General features: G+C 44.7%; 1 protein-coding gene across 1 annotated transcript in view; it reads right to left on the bottom strand.

Annotated features, from left to right (window-relative positions):
• Positions 1-767: 767 nt before the first annotated feature.
• The window catches only part of LOC128725613 (AF4/FMR2 family member lilli), a 60939-nt gene continuing 39413 nt past the window's right edge, over positions 768-22293 (bottom strand). Inside the window, exons 3-15 of the mRNA XM_053819370.1 lie at positions 9269-9640; positions 8554-8751; positions 7388-7649; positions 6383-6410; positions 4337-6307; positions 3993-4251; positions 2544-3896; positions 1953-2455; positions 1745-1825; positions 1508-1679; positions 1322-1414; positions 1076-1181; positions 768-1016 (exon numbers count right to left, since the gene is read on the bottom strand). Of these exons, the coding sequence (XP_053675345.1) occupies positions 907-1016; positions 1076-1181; positions 1322-1414; positions 1508-1679; positions 1745-1825; positions 1953-2455; positions 2544-3896; positions 3993-4251; positions 4337-6307; positions 6383-6410; positions 7388-7649; positions 8554-8751; positions 9269-9640 (5508 nt within the window). The 3' untranslated portion in view covers positions 768-906. The remainder of the gene's footprint in view (positions 1017-1075; positions 1182-1321; positions 1415-1507; positions 1680-1744; positions 1826-1952; positions 2456-2543; positions 3897-3992; positions 4252-4336; positions 6308-6382; positions 6411-7387; positions 7650-8553; positions 8752-9268; positions 9641-22293) is intronic.

Here is a 22293-nt window from a genome sequence, read left to right as displayed (position 1 = left end):
AACTTAAAGTCGTTTTTCGTATTTTATAAATTACGCAAGATCTATCACTAATCTTCAATTGGTTGTTGTTACGCATCAATGGCGTTATGAGTTCGGTTTCTCGTTTAGCCGCAACATCTTGAACTATAGCAAACATTCGTGGATTTGAATGATGGCAAAAATACATAATAAATTCTAAATTAAACAACATTGATGCAGATTCTGTTGCCGTAGTTTCGATATAATTCAAATTCCAGGATTACTGCATATGACAGAAAAGAGATGGTCCTTGTAGTACATTATATTTTTCTCTACGATTGTGGAGTTGATGAGTTGACGAGTAAAGAGTTCAGCAATATCGTTTGAACAATGATCCGAATGATAACACTACCAATGCTACCTCCGTTGTTGATTGTTTTCAGACGTTCCGTTTGCGCATGCTGCTTGCTTCTCGATCGTCCTATGTTCCCATGTGTTCGGTTATTTGATTGAATCATTGCAAGAGGTTCACTTTAATTACTTTCCACTGCATCCAAAGGACGCTTCTCTAGCGTCAGGAGCACCATTTAGTAGTTAAGCACTCTACATATCGTATGCATGTTTATGGGATACTGCTTTGAATGTGCTTCATGTCCATTGCTTTTAGTTAGTCGCTCTTGGCGTGCAGCGCAAGAACATGCTGGTCCATTATTTCCCATGATGTATAGATGACGAGGGAAAAAGGAATAGCGCCAGTGGAATGGTGCTGGGGAGAAAGAACTCGAATAATAAGGAACATTCACTCTTCCTCTTTCACATTTTTCATTTCCGTCGACACCAATACCAGTTTCTGTCCTCCTCGTTGCACATTATTGTCAAAAGTGGTTAGCTAACTGGCTAGAACGGTTCTAGCTGCTTCGGCACCGGTTCCACCAGCAAAGCCCAATGTTACATGCGTCGAAGCTTCTGAATACCAGCTTGCACATACTTTACGACGTTGTACAGTGAACTATGCAACGTCATTGGACCGTTTTCGTGATCTAGGTCGATGAAAAATTCTAAAACGACATCGATGTCAGCACATACGAAGGAACATGGACCGCCGAGCTATGCTTACCGATGTGGTTCCCCCGTGACACTAAGCTGTCCGCTTGTTCCCAAAGATCGAGACAAGTGGAAAGATGGGTAAACAAAGTAGTTTGCTTTTGGTACGCGGCATGGACCTGCAAAAATGAGCGATCGAAAATATTTCATTACATATTCGTAACTGATCGTAGCCCGTGAACAGAGGGTAAAGCAATATATTTAAGATTCTAAATTAACCATTCTATTCTTGCGACGTAGTAATGGTATATTTGCTTACATTAATAGGCATGATAATGCATTGGGCAGGAGACGAATTCATAGGAGCCATCGACCCGACCTGATTGTTTTGTCCGGAACTATAACCGGAACTCTATATGAAGAGAAAATAAATATAGAAATCATATTAAATCAAAATCATGTTACAATCGCTAGCTGAAAACGGATATATGGTCATATAGGTTACCTGTGATCCAACCGATGTCGGCGAAAGCGGCGACGGAGTATTTCCATTGGCCAGCTCTGCAGGCACCGTGCTGGTTTTGTGATTGAACTCGCCGATCGTCTTGCCGGTTTCCTTCATATCCAGACGGCGCATTTTGTACAGTTTCAAATAAATCAACGACTGACAGCGCAAACTATAATAAATAGAAAACATACGTTATATTAAGCTTGAAACAACATAACTTGCAGACACACATACCTCAGAATGGCCACCTTCGTGTGGATACTTCCCTGAACCGTTTGGTTCTGCAGCTGACTACGAAATTTGGATGAAATGAACCTAAAAAGAACAAGATAAAAATGCATTAAGGACGTGTGATTCAACTGAAAAGGAATATTTCCTTTTTTTAAACAGTATGCTGTCCTTTTGACTGTCAATTTTCTACTCAGCCAAATTACACACTCACTTAATCAAACAAAGCGTATCTTTGTACATCGTGAAGGCAGCTTTTTCGGTGATCGGATCCCGTTCCATCGTGTCGCCCGTGAGCAGGAAAAACAGAACGGCTTCCAGGTACAGCATTGCTTGTGCCAGATGGTCACCCTCCCGGTCGGCGGCGTGCTTCAACCGTTTGGCTTCCGATAGAAACCGACTCTGGTCGCGGATCTCTGGCACTTCATCGTCGCGCTCAAAGTACGACACGTACACCTTCTTGATTTGCACCGGTACCTCAATAGGTAGACCAGCACCACCGTCCGAGAGTATTGCACCACTTGGCCCAACTGTGGCTCCCGATGCTACCAGATTCTGCTGGCTATGGTGTAACGTGCTGTTATGGTGCAATGCAACCGGGTGCTGCTGTCCGAGGGAAGTTCTGTCAATGGTGGATGCAGCCGGTATTCCAGTGACCGATTGACTGTCGTCTAACCGATCATGGTTTGTTGGAGGAAGTTGATCCATTTGGTCAGTCTAAAAGACAGAAAAATAAAAAAACAAACAAACGAGCGGTAAATAGCAACGTTTTCTTTATCGGCACACAGCACCCCGAGAAGTTCACCTGTGCGTTTGCGGATGATTTGTCTTTTTTCCGGCGTTTCTCTTTAAACGTGTTGTTGCTGCCGGAGCTGATGGAGCGTTTGCGCATTCGTCCCGTTCCACCTGAAGCCGATTCTAGCTCGCTTGCCGTTCCATTCGATGTCGTGGTTCCCACGATCTTGCTAATCTGCTTACTGTCTGCTAGCAACTCGTCCCTATTGCACTCTTGCTTGATAAGCGACTGTCCCGTCGCCGGAATGCCTTCCTGCTTGATTACACCGCTGTAGTTGGGATATTTTCCGCCAACCCCGGTATTGCCACCATACAGTAAAGAAGAAGTCTTGTCCTCTTTAAGCCGCTGCTCGCCGTAGCTGAGCTTTTCCGTTTTCGTCAGCAGTTTTTCTTCATATTTCCCGCTCGCGATGCCCTTTGCACTGGGATCCTGATGTTGGCTGGCAAGATGGTGGTGATGATTCGAATACGCACCAAGCTGATGGTGTCGATGTAACATCGAAGGAGAATTGTTTCCGTACACTCCATCCAGCCCAGCGCGGTAGTCACGTGCCTTCTGAGCTGCGACACTGTGATCACTGTTGTTAGAATTGCTGCGATGTCGACCGGTCATTACAACACCTCCATTTTCCAGAGCCAATGATGGTTCATCCAAAAGGAGCCGACCGGCAGCGGGCACACCGTACAGCGGCCTTTCGTCCAACAACCTCGGTGTCGAGGAAGAGCTGTGCACCGAGCTACCACTTCGATCTTGCTGCTGTTGCTGCTCCTGCTGCCCAGCCGAGTTTCGACGCCGTTTGCCACTGCCATGCAGCTGATCGTACGGACTTTTGCTCTTCTGACGCCCGGACGAGGCACTACGGTGGGCGCTTAAGTTGTCGTGCGGTCGCAGCCCCAGCAGCGTACGGTTCTGCGATGGTGGCGGTGGAATCTTCAACAATCGACTCAAGTCGATCCGACAGAAGAGCGAATAATTGTTGTTACATAAGGCACCACTGGTTTGGGCAGGGTAGATCACTTTTTCCAGCGACGGAGACACGGCCGCTACGGTCGTGCCTCTGCTACTTGGCCGACCATCTCCCGTGGTCGAAGAAGCTGACCTAGGAGGCGTACCCACGAGCCCCGGCACAGTGAGATGTTGTTGCGCGGATCGTCGTTGCTCTGCGGCCAGATTACTGGCATTCGGGGTCCCCGTTGAGCCGTTACTTTTTGCCATATGCAGCTCGTCCACGTGATCAATATACACTTGACCCTTACCTTTACCACCCTTTCCCTTTCCGCCTTTTCCCTTGCCGCCGCTTGCGGTGGACGTGGTTATAAACACCCGTGCAAAGAGGGCCGCTTTCTTGTTTTTATTCTGCTTCTGCGTTTCGAGAATGGAGAGAAAAAAAAAACATACGATTATAATTAGTTCCCTGGCCACAGGACCATGATCCGAGGGATTCGGCTTGCTACGAACCTTCTCCTTTTTGGCAGGGGCATCACTATCACTGTCGCTGTTACTATCCGACCGATCGTCATCGTCATCGTCGTCATCATCGGCGTTTTTGTTTCCGTTGGTGCCGGTGGGAACCCGGGGTTCTTCCTCGTCGACAGAGGTCTGGCTAATGGACGCAGTGGATTGTTTACGACCTTTCTTGGAGTGAACAGCCGACGACGATGCTTCCGTCGTCCTACCACCATTACTTGGAAATGGAGGTGAAATTATGGAAGGTCTTCTGAAAAGCGCAAAATAAAATGTCACATTAACCGTAGCTATGAAAAGCAATCGCTAAAAGGATAACACATAAAAGCGAAACTCACTCATCGTTGCTGTCGGAGGACAGATTGTGCGGGTGATAGTTGTTACTGCTCCGACTGCTACCCCCACCGCTGGGTCCGTTTTTGATTGGCATTTCGCCACCAGTCGACACTCCGGCAGCACCACCTTTGTTTGGCAACACGTTACTCGAACATGCTGCCGCTTTTTCAGCCTTTTTCTTCGCCTTTTGCTTCTTTGTCTTTACCATCGGAACCACGGGATCGATCTCGGTCGGCACGGGAATAGCGCTTTCGTTAGCAAAATCCGAATCTGCCGATTCCGCCGAAGAGGCTCCTGCCGCTTCCTCGTTCGAGGACGAACCAGACCCAGATGAGCTACTCTCCGTCGAGAGTACAGTTGGGTGGCTACGCACCTTCGACGAGCGCGACTTGCGCGATGCCGGCTTCTTCGACGGTATGATCCCATCCACGGAAGGTATACTTATCGGTGGGCTCATAATGCCTGCCGTTCCAACATCACCTATCCCCGGGTACGCAATGGAGGTCATACCGGAAGCACCAATCTTCTTCGTCGGAGTAGACCCATGTGAAGACGTTTTGCTCGATCGACGTCCACTGCCACTCGCAACCGAATCCGCGTCGGAGTAGCGTGCACTGGACGCGGCGCTCGTCGTACCACCACCACCGTGAGTATTACTGTTTCCGTGTCCTTTGCGCACTCGACCCCTCGCTTTCAGGTGCGTTTTGTCCTTCTCGAACGATTGCGATCGACTTCTTCGCGTTACGCCGTACCGGTCGTCCTCGCTACTGCTTGTCGAGCTGTCCCGCGGTTCACGCTCGTTTCCAGAACCGGCAATGAGCTTACGTTTCCGTTTCTTCTTCTTTGCGTTAGCGGCCGTCACACCGTTCCCGGTGGCCACCGAATCGCCATCCTGCTGGTGCGAAAGACGCGCGTTCACGTGATGCAAGTTCACACGGTGCTGCTGCTCGCGGTCTTCTCCAACTGCGTCGACATCGTCGGACTCGGAATCCGACATGCCCGAGATGGGCTTGATCAGACTGAACTCTTTGGCTTCCTGTAGGGCACTTATCACATCCTCCTGTTCGACGGCGTTATCATTAAACAGGTGCTGCTGCTGGTGATGGCTCCCGTATTGTTGCTGCAGTTCCGGGCTTTTCGCCGGACTGGAGAGCGACAACCGGTCTGCGCCGTCATCCTTCAGCTCACTCTTGATACCGGGTGGTGATGAGGCACTGTTTTCGCTGGGGTACGGTTCCTGTTTCACGTACGAAGATGACGTCGATAGGGTGGCGTTGCCACCGGATAAAGATACTCCACCGGTGGTCGAACCCAACTCGCCGTTGCTCGCGGTACTGCTCGCATTCGACAGGTGATCGTCATCCAGCGGCGGTAGAGGTTCGTTTTTTATTGATGTCCCCGACGCGGACCGCCCATCCCCGATGGGGGAAGAAATCAGACCCTCGCTAACGCCACTTAATCGAAGTGGCCGCAACGGTGACGCCACCGAGTTCTCTTCATGCGCATGATGCGCCAGATTGGGATGATGCTGGTGGTGATGATGCGCTCCGGTTCGGTCTCCGGTCGCGCCATGAGGGGCACTTTCACTTGTTGGCACTTGTTGATTACTGCTGCTGCTGCTGCTGTTGTTGCTGGGTGGTTGGAAGAAGTTTAGCAACGACCAATCCATGGGTCGTCTCACGGGACTGTTACTACCGCTGGCACCGCCAGTACCGGTCACGCCAGTTCCACCGGGTGCCACGCTGCCAGTTGCACTAGGTCCGCTGGCGGTTGCACTCAGTTCTGCACCAATTGGACCTCCGGCCGGGGCAAGGTTTCCTCCCACCTTGTTGCCGATGTTGGAATCCTCGCTCGACGATTCGTCTGCGCTGTCGTTCGATGAGGTATCACTAGAATTGCGTTTCTTGGACTCAGCGTCCCTGCCATCGTCACTGTCCGAGCCATTGTTGTGATTGTCATCCTCAATGTTCGGGCTGAAATGGGCAAAGTGAAAATGGTTACTTCCTCTCTTTCCACAGCCTCACAAAGGACGTATGGGGGATACTTACCCTAGCGGAAGCATCGCCAACCCGGAAACTGCACCAACACGCGTGGTGTGTCGATAAATGGTACGATGATAGAACACCGACGGTCACGTTTCCAAAGACAACGGTGAAGTGACAGGCACACGAATCAGATCCATCATCGCCGCGCGTTCGGAGTCACAGTTGCAAAAGCGGTCAACATAATCCAGCGGGCATGACACACATCGGTCCCATTGGCAGGATGGGATGAGCAGGCGACGGGTAGGGGATGGTAAGAAAGAAAGATATCGATTAAAAATTTGTAATCAATAATTCAACGATGACGACCACGACAAAGTACGACACTGGGGACACACTCGCTCCTCGTGAAAAAGGCTGCTCTCTAAATAAGTGTTGGTGTGATATTATCCAAAGGGTCGTAAAGCAACGAACGGCAGGACGTTCCGAAAAGCACCGGTTGGAGTGCCGTGTCACAAGGACCTCAATATTCGATCGAAAAAACGTACCCACAGGCGCGAGTTCGTAGACAATACGGTATGGCATGGTGGTAGGTAAGCCAACACCAACCTTAGCTTTCAGAGCAAAAATAATTATTATGGGAAAACATAATGTTTCATTAAAAACTGAATTTAAAGCAATCCAATGCCGAGGTGTAGAACAACGTTTCAATAATGTCATAATGTGCATTGTAGCCACATTAAAATTTCATCGTCATTCTACAAACATTGAACGCATAAACAACTATCTTCACGAATGCTTTCCATTCATTATGAAGTGAAAAAAAGACGATAACGCTCCAGGTATAGTAGGCGAAAACTAGAACAAAAGCACTCGAGTCGTGGCTCTGACATAGAGACCAGGTGGTGCAAGCGCCATCACAAGCAACTGGCCATAAACTCAATTACTACGCCGATAACTGCCAGGCACGTGGGTCAGAGCCATCGCGAGCCCAAACTCTGCCCATCCGCACCCTACCCACGGACAGGACACCCCTGGCGTGATGAAACATTCGCGCACCGTTGTACTTACGGGACGATTTCGCAGCACCCACGCCCGCACCAACGCTACTCGGGGCCGACATGGGCTTCAGTGACCCCAGCATACCCGGCAGGGAGGCATAAACGTGCCGTTGGTTCGCGTTCGGGTTGTTGAAGTTGAACTTGGATTCCAGCTCCTTGCGTGGCGTGGCCCCGATCTCCGTCAGCGGCGTCATAATGTTGGTCTTCATCTCGTTCAGTATCTTCTCCACGTTGCTGCCCTGTTTGAGCGGAGTTGAAATATCACTTGAGTTCTGAGCGTTTTTTTTGTTGTTGTTGTTGCGTTCATTTGGTTTACGATGTTGCAGTGGTTGTGTGCGTGTGTGTGTTTGTGATGGCGCCGGTGTAAATTGTCATGATGATGATGGCGATGATGCAAGCACAATGATAGCACGAAATTCGACAAATCAACATGCAACGAATGTAAAAAAAAGAAATGCAAAAACATGTTAGAAAATTTAGCATAGGTCGTTCAGGATTTGCTAAGAAGATAAAACAGTGCAGGCTAACACACAACATCCAAAGAGATAAAAAAAAAAACAAAACAAAATGAAAGGAAAACTACCTTGAAGAGTATAACTTCATTAGGCTAGCATGCTTGGCAGTGCAGAGAGAGCAAATAATGATGCTACGCAATAAACATCCTAACGACAAACAAACATCCTTGGGAGAGAGCTAATGATCCTAAAACTGACACGCTATGCAATTGGTGCAAACAACACGATCGCACCGTTTATTCGGATGATTCCGCACGAGTTAACATGATAAGAAAAGCTGCTCGAACGAAGATGAATGTATGACCGGATATGATTGATTTCTATGCAGCTAATGGCAGCTGGGAAATCGATATCTGAACGTAACAAATTTACAAATAAATGTGTGGGATTTGCTATCCCACGATAGAGTTCGAAAGGCTATACCAGAGGTTTTCAATGGAATGTCATAAGAATCTTGTGTACTCGAGCTGTTTTCACATGGTGTATTAGCGGGAGTTAGTTTTCTATTTAAAGGGAAAGGAATATCAATCAAAAAAAGGACATTTGGTGTGGTTGCATATCGAACGAATCTCGGCATGCATCGAGCGTCACTGAAAAAGTGCTGGTAGTGGGTAGGCATTCGTGTGAGTAAAATAATGGACATAAAAAAAGAAAAACTAACTACTCTAGGCATTTTTGCGTTTGCAACCTGGGGCAGTCGGCCGTTAGGCATTTGCGAGGGTAACTTATCACCGCCGGCGGATGGTCCGGTGCCGCCAGCGCCTCCGCTACTGCTACTCCCAATTCCGCCCGACGACGCCCGGCCGTTCATCAACGAGGTCGGAATGGAGGGTGGTCCTTTCGATGAGAGTCCATGCACCTGGTTGAAACACGGTTGAAATGAAACAACGATTAAAAAACATCAAATGAAACACATTCGGCATGCAAGAGGGCATAGTAAGGGAAATTGCGATGGCTTCGATGGATCAGAACACGATCGGATAGTGGAGTTTAAACTTCGAATTTTTGTTTGTTTGTTGGGTAATTGAATTGATCTTTTTCACAATCCTGTGGCTCATTTAAAAGCTCATCAAAGGATACTTTTTTACAAAATCAGTTTGTTATATTGTATTTTACAAGAGCAGCCACTAATCGTTCACATAACAGGTTCTTTTACTAAAAGCATGTCATTTAAAAAAAATGAAGCGGAGCAAGCGATTGATATAAATTCTATTGTGTTGTTCTAAGAAAAATACTTTAAATTCCGTGCAACTTTTGCAATCAATATCATTAAATTATTATACCAATCAACAATATTTGCCCTATTTCCTTTTGACTCTCCTCGCAAAAAGAATGAAAATTCACATCGATTCGCAACGGATTACGGGCGAACTTACCTCATGTTTGTTGAACGAGCCGGACGAGGACGAATAGTGTCCCGGTACGTTGCTCCGTCCCACACTCGCCGAGGATGACGAAGACGATGGTCGCCCATTGTAGATGGACCGATTGTCGGCCGGCTTGACGAAGTTGGCATTACTATTGCTAATGGTACTACTACTATTGCTAATGGTTTTTGGTGGAAGCGACCGATGGTGGCTGCCGGCGACCAGGCTGGGCATCGTGCTAGTAGGGCGCAAGGGTGTCGACGGGCTGGGTGCGATACCGATCACATGATGCGACGTGGACGGTTCCAGGATGTGCTTCATGGCTGCCTCGAAGCTACCGAGCTTCTGTAGGATGTGCATGTCAATGTCGGATGGACTTTGCTGTGGAAAAGAAAAGAAAGATATCAATGAGTTAAAATGTCTCATAAGGCACGCGCATCAGCATCACGTTCATATGAATAGCGATGATATTCAATTGATTTTAATCTAAATTTTGATCAAGAAAATCCAAAGATATCCGTCCGTATTCCTGTTCCATGGATGTATTGTTATGAATATCATAAAATCACCTTTTGATAACAACCATAGCTAAATATCATTAACGAACCGTCGTCGTAGCTGAAACGTATATGTTGGCGATACTATGCCATCGATTATTCATGGCAGCCACAATCGTTAACATCAACGTCGTATCCGCTTCGCGATTCCCATTTTCCACATCTCATAACTTGCTCCATAATAAATGGCAGCAACGCTCGCTGCTCAACGCCAAAAAGAAGAAGCGCCGCTACTTCCGTTCGCCACCTGGCGCCCCATTGAAGTGCCCGCGAACGGAAACACCAAGGAAGCGGCGGGGCATACAACATGCACACACAAACAACCGCTATGAATAATCAATGCAATGAAATCAATTAAATTTTTATCATTATCGCTCGCTTTATTTCATTAAACGATTATCGCGTTTAACTTGTCCTAGCCCTGACGCCAGGACTTCGTCCTGCGTGTAGCCTTTGTAGCGTTTCACGTTTGTATTTTATATTCTTCCTTTCTTTCTCTATGTCCTTCTGACCATCCATTTTAACGTAGTGACGTTCGGGAACATCGTGCAATTCCACTCTGTCTCTGCGTCACTGGCCAATGTTACTAAGGCGTGTACGCAATCGGTTCGAGCACTATGAAATGGCTACTGGGAGGTGGCGAGGACGTAAACCCTCTTATCAGTGCCAGTGCCCTATTCACTCACCTGCCATCCCCATTTGTTATACCACAACTACCAGCCCAGAACCAAAACGGCCTGTGGAAGTTGGTTGCAATGAAGTATGGCAGCGTAAATAATCCCGGTCGACCGGAAACGCTCAAGTGGAAATGACACCGTCCCGAAAGGGTGTTGAAACAAACCGCGGCCAAAGCAAAACGCGATGCTGGCGTATGCATATTACAAACCGTAAGCCGCAAATACAGCTGCGATTCGCTATAATTGAATGCTACGAAAGGGAAAACATTGTCAATCGAGTTTTCTTATTATTGGATCATGTTTTTAAAGAAGCACGAAGAATAGTTTAACGATGCTGACATTGAATTTTGACGAACATGACATTGAAAAGAAGCTTCTTTAATATTTGTTTAAGTTAAATGCATATTTATTTGGAACGCATGCATCCGGAAGAAGATTTAAGAGAAAAAATACACCGAACATCAACAGGTGCCACTCTTGCTGCTTCTTCTCTCCATTCAATCAATAAACAACAGACATTTTAAAATGATTCCGATTTTGAATGCACTAGAGAGAATAGCACTAGAAGACAAAGTAAAACGGAATTTGAAAAAGAAATCTTTATGTGGTTTTTACTCATCGTTTTTTAGCATAAGCGCGACGACCTCGTGGGATTTTTTTATAATAAACGGCGGAACCGGAAACATAAAGCGCGGTGAGAAATCGTTTCGAAACGAAAGATAGCATATAATAACAGTTATGCACTTAGCTGTAGTTGGAAGCCACAATTACTACGATAACGATTACAATTTCCAAAGCATTATCTAGCCAATGATATATAATAGTTTTAATAGAAATAGTTTAATAGAATTAGCTAGTGTTCAACAGTATAAATACAAATTTTCCTACTGTTAATTAATTTCAAATATTTTTTATTATATTTAAATGCATAATAACCATACATTAAACACACTTATTATAATCGTTTACGTCTCTATTGACGTAGCTAACGCCATATACTGAAAGTACCAAATAATGCCATACAGTCTTATTGTAGTCGCACGCTAAATATGATGCTTTTATGTGCCGCAAACTCGAGCGCATTTAATGCACTTGAAGCGCACCGGAAACCGATCCCGAATGCACTCGCTGACTTGTGCTAACCGTCGTAGCGTCAAAGCGAGCTGAAAGAAGGCTTATTTGCGGCAGATGTTAGATCCTATTTCTATGAAGCCTGTAGTAGAATCCTTCGCCACCGGCCGCCGGAAAACGCCTTGCAGCAACACACAATAACACCATCATTGTCAGCAGTACAACCAGCAGTATAGCCGTGAGCGGAAGTTTCTCTTTCCCCCACACAAAACAGCACAGCGACGCAACTAAGCTTTCGCATTAATCCGAGTGTTTTACCGCTTTGGCGCGATGCTATCCTGCGGCTTTTTACGTGACATCGTGGGGAAAGGAACGGCTTCCGGAAGCCTGCGCAACTGCGGCGCTGACAAGGATAAACTCATGGATGTACGCATGAAGACAAATAACAGCGCACTGACCCGTATGAGGATAGTAATTAATGTACGATTTCAATATATTGCTTTCATGCCAGTGCGAATGTCCTGCAAACATCTGTAGTATGACGCTATTGAACATTAAATGAGAGTGAATAACCTTGCACAACATACATTCAAAATAGATGGTACATTCTTTTGTATTCATTTAAACATACTTTCAAAAATAGGCGTTTCATTCTATTGTATTCAAAATGCATTGCATAGTTGACGATGAGTTCAAAGCATCGTTTAATATTACATTAATTTTAATCTAACTTATTCGTCAGAAAACGATGGAGTTTCCGAAGCATTATGTTGTTAATTACGTTAATTCTTCACAGAGTAACAGTAACAAAAAAAATCGCTCCGAAAGAGGGTTGCATGTTTGCATGTTTACGATGAATTTGAATCTATTTCCGTCCGGTCGAAGCCTTGGTTGACTCTTTCCACCTTTCCATGCTTAGTTAAACATATTGGTCTTTCTCAACCTCCGCCAAAAGTTCTTTACATGCCATCGTCACGAGCAGCTATCACAGCGAAGAGAGAGAAAAAAATGTTGAAAAGAAGCTTTTTGCTTCAGAGACCGATGAAACGCAGATTCAAAATTGATGAGAATCGGATAATAAAACAAACTCTCCTGCCGCCTTCAATAAAGGACCGTGGGAGGAGCGTTCACGTTATCCCTACTATTTCCATGATTCGTGTGCATGAGAAATAAGCATGGTGGTATAACTCTGGCCATGGTGCAACTTAGGGATGCCGCTTTTTTTACACGGCATTCAGCAAGGTTCGTGCGCCATCACATGCCTACGATGTATGCAAAGTAAGGCATAACATTAAACGCCGTGAAAGTTCGTCGGGCGCTTCCGTTCCGCAACCTAACGACCAAACAATGGTTCCCGAGACCAAGGCCTCGTCTATTATCCATTTCTTACCGTCAATGGTTCTACATCGCACCAGTCCCATCAGTCCTTCGCTCACCGTTTCGGAAAACCCTCCGCGGTCGCAATGTTAATGACATTGACACTGCATTTTTTTATTCGTTCTCCCAGCTGCGCCGGAACCTCTCGTTTGCTCACACTTTTCTGACACATAGCTTGTGCTGCTGCCAACATTAGGTAAACTCACGAAACATGCAAGAGAAGCCCACACCGCGATCAAAGCTCACTGCTCTATGTGTGGGCATGTTGCCCAACGAATCGGCGCTTACACACCCGCAATGGCCGGGAAAAACCTTTCCAATAAAGCGAAAAGCTTACACCCTCCGTTCTCTCTCTCTCGTCTCTTTTCGTTTGTCGGCTGATCGATCGAGAAAAGAAAAATCAAAACCCGCATGGTCGGAATTCCCATCGGAAAAGGTGCCTCTCGCGTAACTCGCAGCGTTCCACTGGCCCACCCCGCTTGCCAGTGGTGCATATTTCAATCAGATCGATGGTAGGAAAATCGGACGTAAATGGATTGATATGTTTTGCCACCGAAACGTGATGTATTTCGATATCACCATGTGCCGCTTTCGCATCACTAGCCGGGTGCAGCAACCAGCCTTTCCAACCAACATGAAACAGTACTAAAATTTTCAAAATACAACTTACTCCTGAGAGACGCTGAAATAAAATCGCTAAAATAACACAACACATATATCGCACGGTTCGATGTATGTTTTGCGCTAAATGAGCGTGAATCGAGATATAAATCTTTCCAGACGCCGGGTGTCGTGGGCGACCCAAAAGCACAACACGATCACACACAATACGCACACTACTATCCTGCAAGTTCCCCCACCGGACATTCTTCTCTCCGCAGCATTCGACAACATGTGATTTATACTGAAATCAATTTTTCCTACCATTTCTTCCGAGAAGGTGCCACTGCTGTGGGTGGTCTCGTGTGCAGCTTTTCCCTGTTACGATAAGCAAGAGACCCCCCAGAACAACGAAAATAGCTCGCACAACGTGGGAGCGAACCGGATCGCACTCTAGTGGCTCCCTCTCAATCGTAGGGCGCGTGTCCTTTTTCCGAATCCCGGGATCGAATTGCGCACCTCACGTGGGCAGGGGACAAAGAATGCATTGATTTATGGAACAGCACGGAAATGTGTGTCCGCCGAATGACGAGATGAGGGCGGCCAACATAGGCCTCTGATTGCGTCCGTATGTTGGCCAACGTTGAACAGAAGCCCATGGGAGCGAGAATGGAAGAAAAGAAGTGAAAAAAAAATGAACCCAACATTCGCGCTCATAAAACGATACTGCGCCAACGATTCCACTCGCAGGCGGCGGAGCATCGAAGGAAATGTCGAGTTTATGCAAACCGGAAGCGAGAGTAGAGGCGCGCATAATAAGGGGAAACCTGAGCACGAACGAACGAGTGGCGCTTGCTTTACGACTTCCGGGAGTTGAAAGGAGCGAGCGACCGGGGAATGCAAGTGATATTTGAGTGAAATGTTCAAAGTGGGTGGAAGAGGTAGAAAAAAAAACCACTCGTAAGGACGTACCGCACCGAGACCTACCGTGTAGGCATATAAAATAGAAACGATAAAACGCCTCTCCGTGGGTACCGAGCGGGTGGGCTCATTTTGAAGTCCGGTCGAGTGAGTGGGCAGTAATTCTACCAGAGGGCAAGGCAACGCACAGATGATAACGCGCACAAGGACCCAACGGGAAGGATGTCGGTCACCCCAAAAGCTTCCCCAGAAGGGAGAGTATCACGTTCGAGGAGAAGTTCTGTTGCTTCCACGCTTATTTTTTGTTGTTGCTGTGCGCATTCTCTCGTCTACAAGAAAGTATCTAGACACGGCGCTAAGGGGCGGTCCAACGAAACCATAAAAGCAATCGACAAGGATGACCCCCCGTTGGGTTGTGAAGCTTACGTGCCTGGTGTTCTCGAGAAAGAATCTAACAGAAAAGCGCGGAAGCTTTTCATTCACAAAGGTTTTGTTTGGCGAGAGGAAAATGTCCGTAATGTTTGGCGTACAAAAGCGGCTTTGGAGAGGAAGCAATAAATGTTCAGCGGCATAGTTTATGCGATTTAGCGAATATTAAGGAAGTATAAACCCATACGAACGAGATAATAGGTTGAAAATTATTGGAATCAAAATTCAAACGCTCTATTTCATCGGTCACATTTCTGCTCATTGTAATCAAAACCCCTTACAATCTTTATGAAGCGAAAGCTATCATATTCACGCCCGATTTGATCGATCACGGATGATCGACATGCATTCACGGGCTGCTCAAACAGGGCACAACCATAGATGGAGTTTATTTATCTTATCTGCTAACAGCTTGCAAAGAAGCGTATGTCTGCTATTGACAAACACAGAGAACGATTGTTTGTGAGGCTGTTAGTACACGCTGAACCCTCCAGGAAGCTACTAATTATTCATATTGCTACTTGATGGTAAACTGTCAGACAGAAAAAATAAATAAACTTACCATAAATAGGTCAATTTTACTCATTTATCTATCCCTTACATTTAATTTATTTCCCTCGTACTTAATTAGAATCAATTTCGCGAAATATTTCTTTTTAATTTCCAAACATACTTCTATTGCTCAAAACATTACGTATAAAGTTTAAAAACAAAGCAAAATCAGAATTTTTGCAACATACAGAAGAGAAAAACATAGTTTCGATGAACAAATATATAAAACGAAGTATCTGACTTTGTGTCGGTATATTCGTACTATTGCAGGCAGTACTCCGAACGCACGATAAATGCACTTGCATCGTGCAGTTCCGACCAAAATATCTAGCTTACCGGTATAGTCATAAAAATTTAGTATGCGAAAAGAAAATGAATAAAAATACAAAAAGCCACACAAAATGTGTAGCAGCATTAGCACAATGGCTCTGGAAATGCAATCTTCTCAAAGGCCGGCACACAGCGCAATGGAAAAGGTACCAGTATCGTTGCAGGATCTAGCTTTTTTTATATCAGAAAGCTTCTTTTTTCGTATTCTCCACCTGCAACCAGGTCAAATTTCCAAGTGGGTTCTCATTCCGTCCTCTCATTCGGTGCTATCCGCACGCTGTACGGTACAACGAAGAAAAGCACGTTTTTCTACCGGCTTTATTGGGAAAGAATTTATTATTTCATCGTTTCTTCCTGTCCGCAACCGCAAAAAGCGCTTTCAAGATCGATCGGTGGCGCTTTTGTTGCAAAATTTTCCCGAGTTCCTTGCATCGACTTATTTCTTCCACAAACTTCGGAATCTCTCTTTGAGTGGAAAAACGTGCACTTTAGATGGACCGCTGCGTGCTGTTGTGTTGCGGCTTTGGGTGGCAAATTGAATTTTAATTAATTGGAAGTCTAATTAGTGTATTGAACAAACGTGAAAGGCGAACCTTGGCGTACCTTGTGGTGTACGTTGCAATCGTACAAACCATACAAAAAAGAACTATTACTAAAACGTTTTGGGAAACATCGATCGACAAATAAAACGTCCACGCAAGGTTAAATTACGTCTGATAAGAACACAATACAAACAATTATTTGTGTAAATTTCAGGCAAATAACAACATAAAAAGCACTAAATAACGCAAACCAGATTTTACAAAATAAATCACACGTGGCAAAATTTAGTATAACTCTCAACACATTAATCTTTTCACCCATAGTTGAATTCACACCGAGGTGATTTATCGAGATAAACCTCTGAATAGAAATGAAAAAAAAAATCAATCTCTCAATGGTTACAAAAGCTTTCGCCGAACCAATTAGCCATTGATATAGCAACACACGGACACACATATGTACCAACAAAAAACAACAGAACAGTTAACCAAAACAATTAAGCAACTTGAGAGTTGTCAGCAACTCAATTAGTAGAAACAAATGAGAAACTGAAGCTCGCCCTCAAAGGCTTCCATCAACCCCTGAACTCCATCGGTCTCCATTGGCCACCTAACAACGCATCCTAGTTCGCTTACACACATTCACCCAGGCGCGGAGAAAGCGAGAAAAGCACCATGAAATAAATACACCAACGAACGCACATACACGTTGCACATACACGCGCTGCCCGCCACCATCATTGAGCGCCGGGACACGAATCATTGAACCGAGCCGATAAATAAGAGCCGTCGACAGCCATTTGGTGGAAATTTGACCGAGTGATGAAAAGGAAAATCCGCAAAGAGAGGGTGAGAAGGTGCTCGGAAAAATATTAGCCGGACAAAACGGATCGACCAACCGTTGAGGAAAAAAAAACACAAACATAAAACCAAATCAATATAAGCGCTCCGAATACAAGCTACGGACACGATCGATCGATACATGGATGAATTTGTTCCCATTTTTTTGTTATTGAACAAGGATAACCAGGTGTAGAAAGACTGAATTGAGTAAAAAAGGGTAACAACAAAGGCCGGCCCACACCACGAACACCGAGGTAGAAAGTTATCGGATCGACACAGCGCAAGTCTAAGAACGTGTAGCGCCCTTTGGTAGACGGTATCTGGTTTTGGTCGTTGTTTTCACGCCGTGACGACTCGACCCGAATGATAGTAATTACACGATAACAATCACAATACTTCATCCTGGCGCTAATTTTCTTTGCGTAAGCAGCCATTGTACAATCGAGTTTTATCAATGCAGTCTTTCCGCTATCGATAAGAACACCTTTGAAAGGTCCTTGATACAAGGTCGTAATGACCGCAATTATCGTACCAACAGCGACAGAAACAATGAAAAGGGAATGTTTTGTTTTTTTTTTTTAATTTCAATCAATTTCTCTATATTACCGCCAACTTTTAGCGGTACATTCAGCTATTAATTGAACACTAAGGGGTGCTTTCCCGGGATCGATATCCACACATGTTCAAAGTTCAAATGCAATTACGGTCGTTTCGAGTGGTGAACAAACTTTACCGTGGTAGGATAATGACCTTGCGATCCTGAACATTAAATCCACGTGCCTCGGCAGTAGATTGAAACGTATCAGCCATATTAAATAGTGCGGCATCGCCAGTTGGATGCTATAAGCGGAAGAAAGGGAAGAAGCTTGCCTCTGCATGTGTAATCAGTTTTAGTGCCGGCGACGTACCGCGTCGTTCTTCCACTCCGTTCTCCCTCGGCTCAGCTACATGTGGTTTTATTTTTCTAAATATTTATATATGGTTATGAAAAACCAATGCCACCCATTTAGAGCGCTTTTTGAAGGATGACCCAAAGGGCACATACAAACCACCACAACTATTTTGGATGCGAATGTGTTGGTATAAACGTAAACGTGAGAGCGAGGAGCATCGATCGGTATTTGCACGGAAACCACAAGGTAGGAAGCAGCATGTGCACAAAGTCAGCACCGCGCCCTGAACCTGCACAGAACGTCATTTCGTCCCTACTGTCACCGAACCGCACAACATCAAAGAATGGTGGGTGATGGGCGGTTAGAGGATGTTTGCCGAACGTGAAGACCCCCTCGTGCACATACAGACAGCACGCTCGTCGTGACACGGGAGCACTCTTTACATCAGCAACCCGGACAGGGGGGTCGACTGATGAAATGGTAAACATTCAATTACATTTAGCCGGCTGACCATCCCACCCCCACAATCCTGGCAGACTGGGCAAGCACGAAGGGCCAGATTTCATTGGACGCATCGGCTTCTTCCCTCGCTGGCAAACACGCAGCGGAGTTTTCCAAGTCCAATAAAATGTCATAAATATGCAGAAAAATGAGCGAAAATTTTACGATCCTAGCATGTTGCGAATTGAGAAGCAAAACCATAAAACTTTACAGCTCACGTTCTTCATCAAATGGAAGGATTTAAGCTAATTTTAATATATTACCAAGCGGTTAGCGTTCTATTTCAATCTGTCCTGACCCGGCAGGCTAATGTGTGTTATGATTTACGACGCAGAAGCAATGAAGCGTATTAAAAACTAATAAAATCTGTATATTCACAGCGTATCATAGAGCATCTCTTTGGTCTCTCTCTGTACTAAGTGGTGTTTAAACGATGAGAAGAAATAAATTAAAATAAAATAAAAGCATGGTACAAATAAACAACTATTTGTAGTTTGTAACAATGGTCATTAGAAAAAAAATAAATTTAAAGCAAATGAGAAAAGAGCCATACTAAAAAAATGATTATATACCTCGAATCGTTGAAAAGCAACATTGAAAAATGCAATGCAACATTTTTAACAACATTTTAATTACACACGCTTGTAATACGGCAAAAGCGGTAATTGTCATTGTAAATCGTAAGGTCATGCTTTCCTATGAACGCAATTCAATCCACGTATTGATTAAATGAATAAATTTGCCGTTTTAGCTCTCTTAGTTTTCCACGGCGTAAACGAAATTGGAATATTCACCCTCCACATAACATACTTCTTATTATTCAACAAACCATTTATAAAGTTTTAACAAACATCTCTCAATTAATAGAAAGATCAAAAGTGTCCTTTTCATAGTGACAAAAAGAACCACTTAAAATGTCAACTGCATCCGGCAGTGGCATGTGCAAACCGGAACAACCGATGGGAGCAAAACGAAACGGCACACGTGATGGCAATCGTATTCCATTTGCCCATTCTGGAATTCCAGAACATAGAAACATCGAAATATTTTCACTTCGTACGTGACGCTGATATACGTGAGCGTTTCGGGTTCTATATTAGTGAACGCAGGAAACCAAGTCGGAATATCCGCCAACGGGAACGAACCTGTAACTTGGTTTTAAAACGAGTACAAGTGCGATTTCTGGCATTTCTGCTCCCTTTCCCGCATTTCTACGAACCGGAAGAACTTCTTCCCATGCTCCATGAAATGGGAAGCCATCAGACGAGAGTTAAGGAATAGCACCTTTTCGCACAGCCAGTTCGTGTGTAGCGTACACGAGTGGAATTGCAAACTAGAGCTGAGCACGGGCAGGCACCAAAGATGCAACCGTAGTACATCAGCGTGTCATTGTGGCTTCTATTGAGCGGCGGCCTCAAGGACATTGCACCGCCTGGAATCGGTATTGCGGAGGAAACGTAATCTCCGCCCGATCTGGCACGGTTGCTTGGGCAAATCCCTTCCCCCTTATCGTGTGAGGTTATCGCTCCTACGCTTTCTCCCGAAGGGCAAGGATTACAACAGTTTCGATCCAACCACTTAGGCGTCTTACAACGTTGTCCGTGGGAAGGTGCACACGAGTTCATGCTTTCGCAACCGCTGCTTTGAGTAACCGAACTTTTATTTTTTAAATCGTTAAAAAAATCTGAACATGAGGTTTTATACAATTGCACTTCAAGAAAAAAAGGAAAACCGTGAAGCAAATAAAAAGAATGTTATAGGAGCAAAAATATCGTTTCTAGCTGGTTGATATGCTGCTCTTCTCAAACATATTACTCGTTTATCGTCATGGGACGATAGAGCATCTGTTTAATTTTCTCTCATTAATTATACTCGTTCATACTCAAAAAGTTTTTCTCACTCATAAATTGAGCCTGCGGAAACAGATTTCACTGTTCTAACGTTAAGCCAGCCGCAGCCGCACCACCAATTTGTTAAATGAGAAAGAAAAATAAAGCAAAGTACAGCCCGTCACTCGACATATTTCAATAAAAAAAAAGAGACAGAACGCAAAACTTTGTCGACACCAGATTCTTGTCAACCAACGCCGATACCGGCAAATAAAGAGCTCTAATAAACTCAAACGTGACTTGCAGCGAACTGTGCCCGATAGCACCTTCTCACGTTTCGAATCTTCTAAGAAATGTTTTGACGCACGTTCTTGCGAAAAACAGAAAACAATTTGCAAGCATATGTCTAGGTGGTGGCAAGCAACTGATTTAAAAAAGATGGATTTCAACGATGGATGAACCAAGATAAAAATAACATAACTACAAAACAAGTGAGGGGACAATTTTTACAACAATTTACCAAACAATATTTTTTCTACAACCTCAATACCCGCAATAGCAACGATTGTTTTCATGAATGAATCCCAAAGCATTATACATATATACATATTCCATGCTTCTCGCATCATTCCCTACAGTATGACGGTAATCGTTCCTGGCAGGTGCACGACACAGAAGCGTTTGGCTCTATTTCTTGCTCAACATATTCCAACCACTTTAGGATGAGAGATGCTGTGACCTGAATGCTGGCACTCGAGGAAAAAAAAAATGGCGAAACGATTATGGCAAAATTATGCGAGCAAGCCAAAATTTGATGGCAATTAATCTTCCGTTTTTCTTTTCAATTCTCCTTTTCCTACAGTTTTTCTCGCTTTCTTTTGCTGCTTTTGTGCTGGGTTCGGTTCTTCACTCTCAGTTGTATGTTTATGCTCGCTATCGACACGCATGCCTGAATGGCAGGTCGGTTCGCATGCACCTGTTGTCAGTGGCCGTGGCAGATGTTTAAATAATATCATCATTTTCTTTGTTGTCTTGCGATGCAGAAATGAAGCTTACCAGTTAGATTTGCGACCAATGGTAACATATTCTTTCAAAATATCATTTGTGCTCAACACCAGTATGAAAAAAAGGTTTATTCAAACATCCGCATCGTAAACCGAGTAATTTTTCATTTATATTTTAAAGATAACGAATTTCACAATTAATTAGTTTGCTAGAACCAACCGGTCAACTAACCATTGCTGTTAAAAAACACTATACTATCATTATCTTAGAGTGCGTTGCCTCTTTGCCTTCGGTGGAGTAAATATATCACTTCAAGCAATAAATGCGTCAATTATCGTACGGGAGCAACAGCACCTCAATTGCTGTTCAATAAAGCTGACCTGTGCAGGCCGGAAGGGCGGCAGCAATGCAGCTAAAAACTGCATTCAACATCTCGTAAACATGCAACAAGTTGGTTTTATAAGTCCACTAACAACAACACACTTGCCTGTTCTTGCAGTAAGGGGCACTTTCGTTTTACTGCTCCGTTTATTTTTCAAAATTCATGATGTTTTCTATACGAATGTTGTTTTATAGCCTTCTACTACACCGCTTGCCTTCCTCCAGTTCCTGCCTTGCCACTTCAGAGGCTGATAAAGACCAGAAGGCCAGCACAGCATTGAGCCGTTCACCAATACTTCTCAATCGGAGTTCAGCGTTGAAGAGCTCTTGAATTGTTTACTCCATTCAGGAGAGGCCGAAGGTGAAAAAAAACAGCAACAAGTACGAATAGAAGAAACGAAAAACAAAACGGGCTTGGAAAAAATGCTTCATTTGCAAACGACTTCCATTCGCTCAGTAATGCCACTGCCGTTCGTACGCCGACGGCTAAGCATAAGGGCTCAATAACCGATGGAATAAATGTACA

Source organism: Anopheles nili, chromosome 3, assembly GCF_943737925.1.
Source record: "Anopheles nili chromosome 3, idAnoNiliSN_F5_01, whole genome shotgun sequence".
Lineage (NCBI taxonomy): Eukaryota > Metazoa > Arthropoda > Insecta > Diptera > Culicidae > Anopheles > Anopheles nili.
Note: the sequence above shows the minus strand (reverse complement) of the source record. Positions and strands in the feature narration are given on the sequence as shown.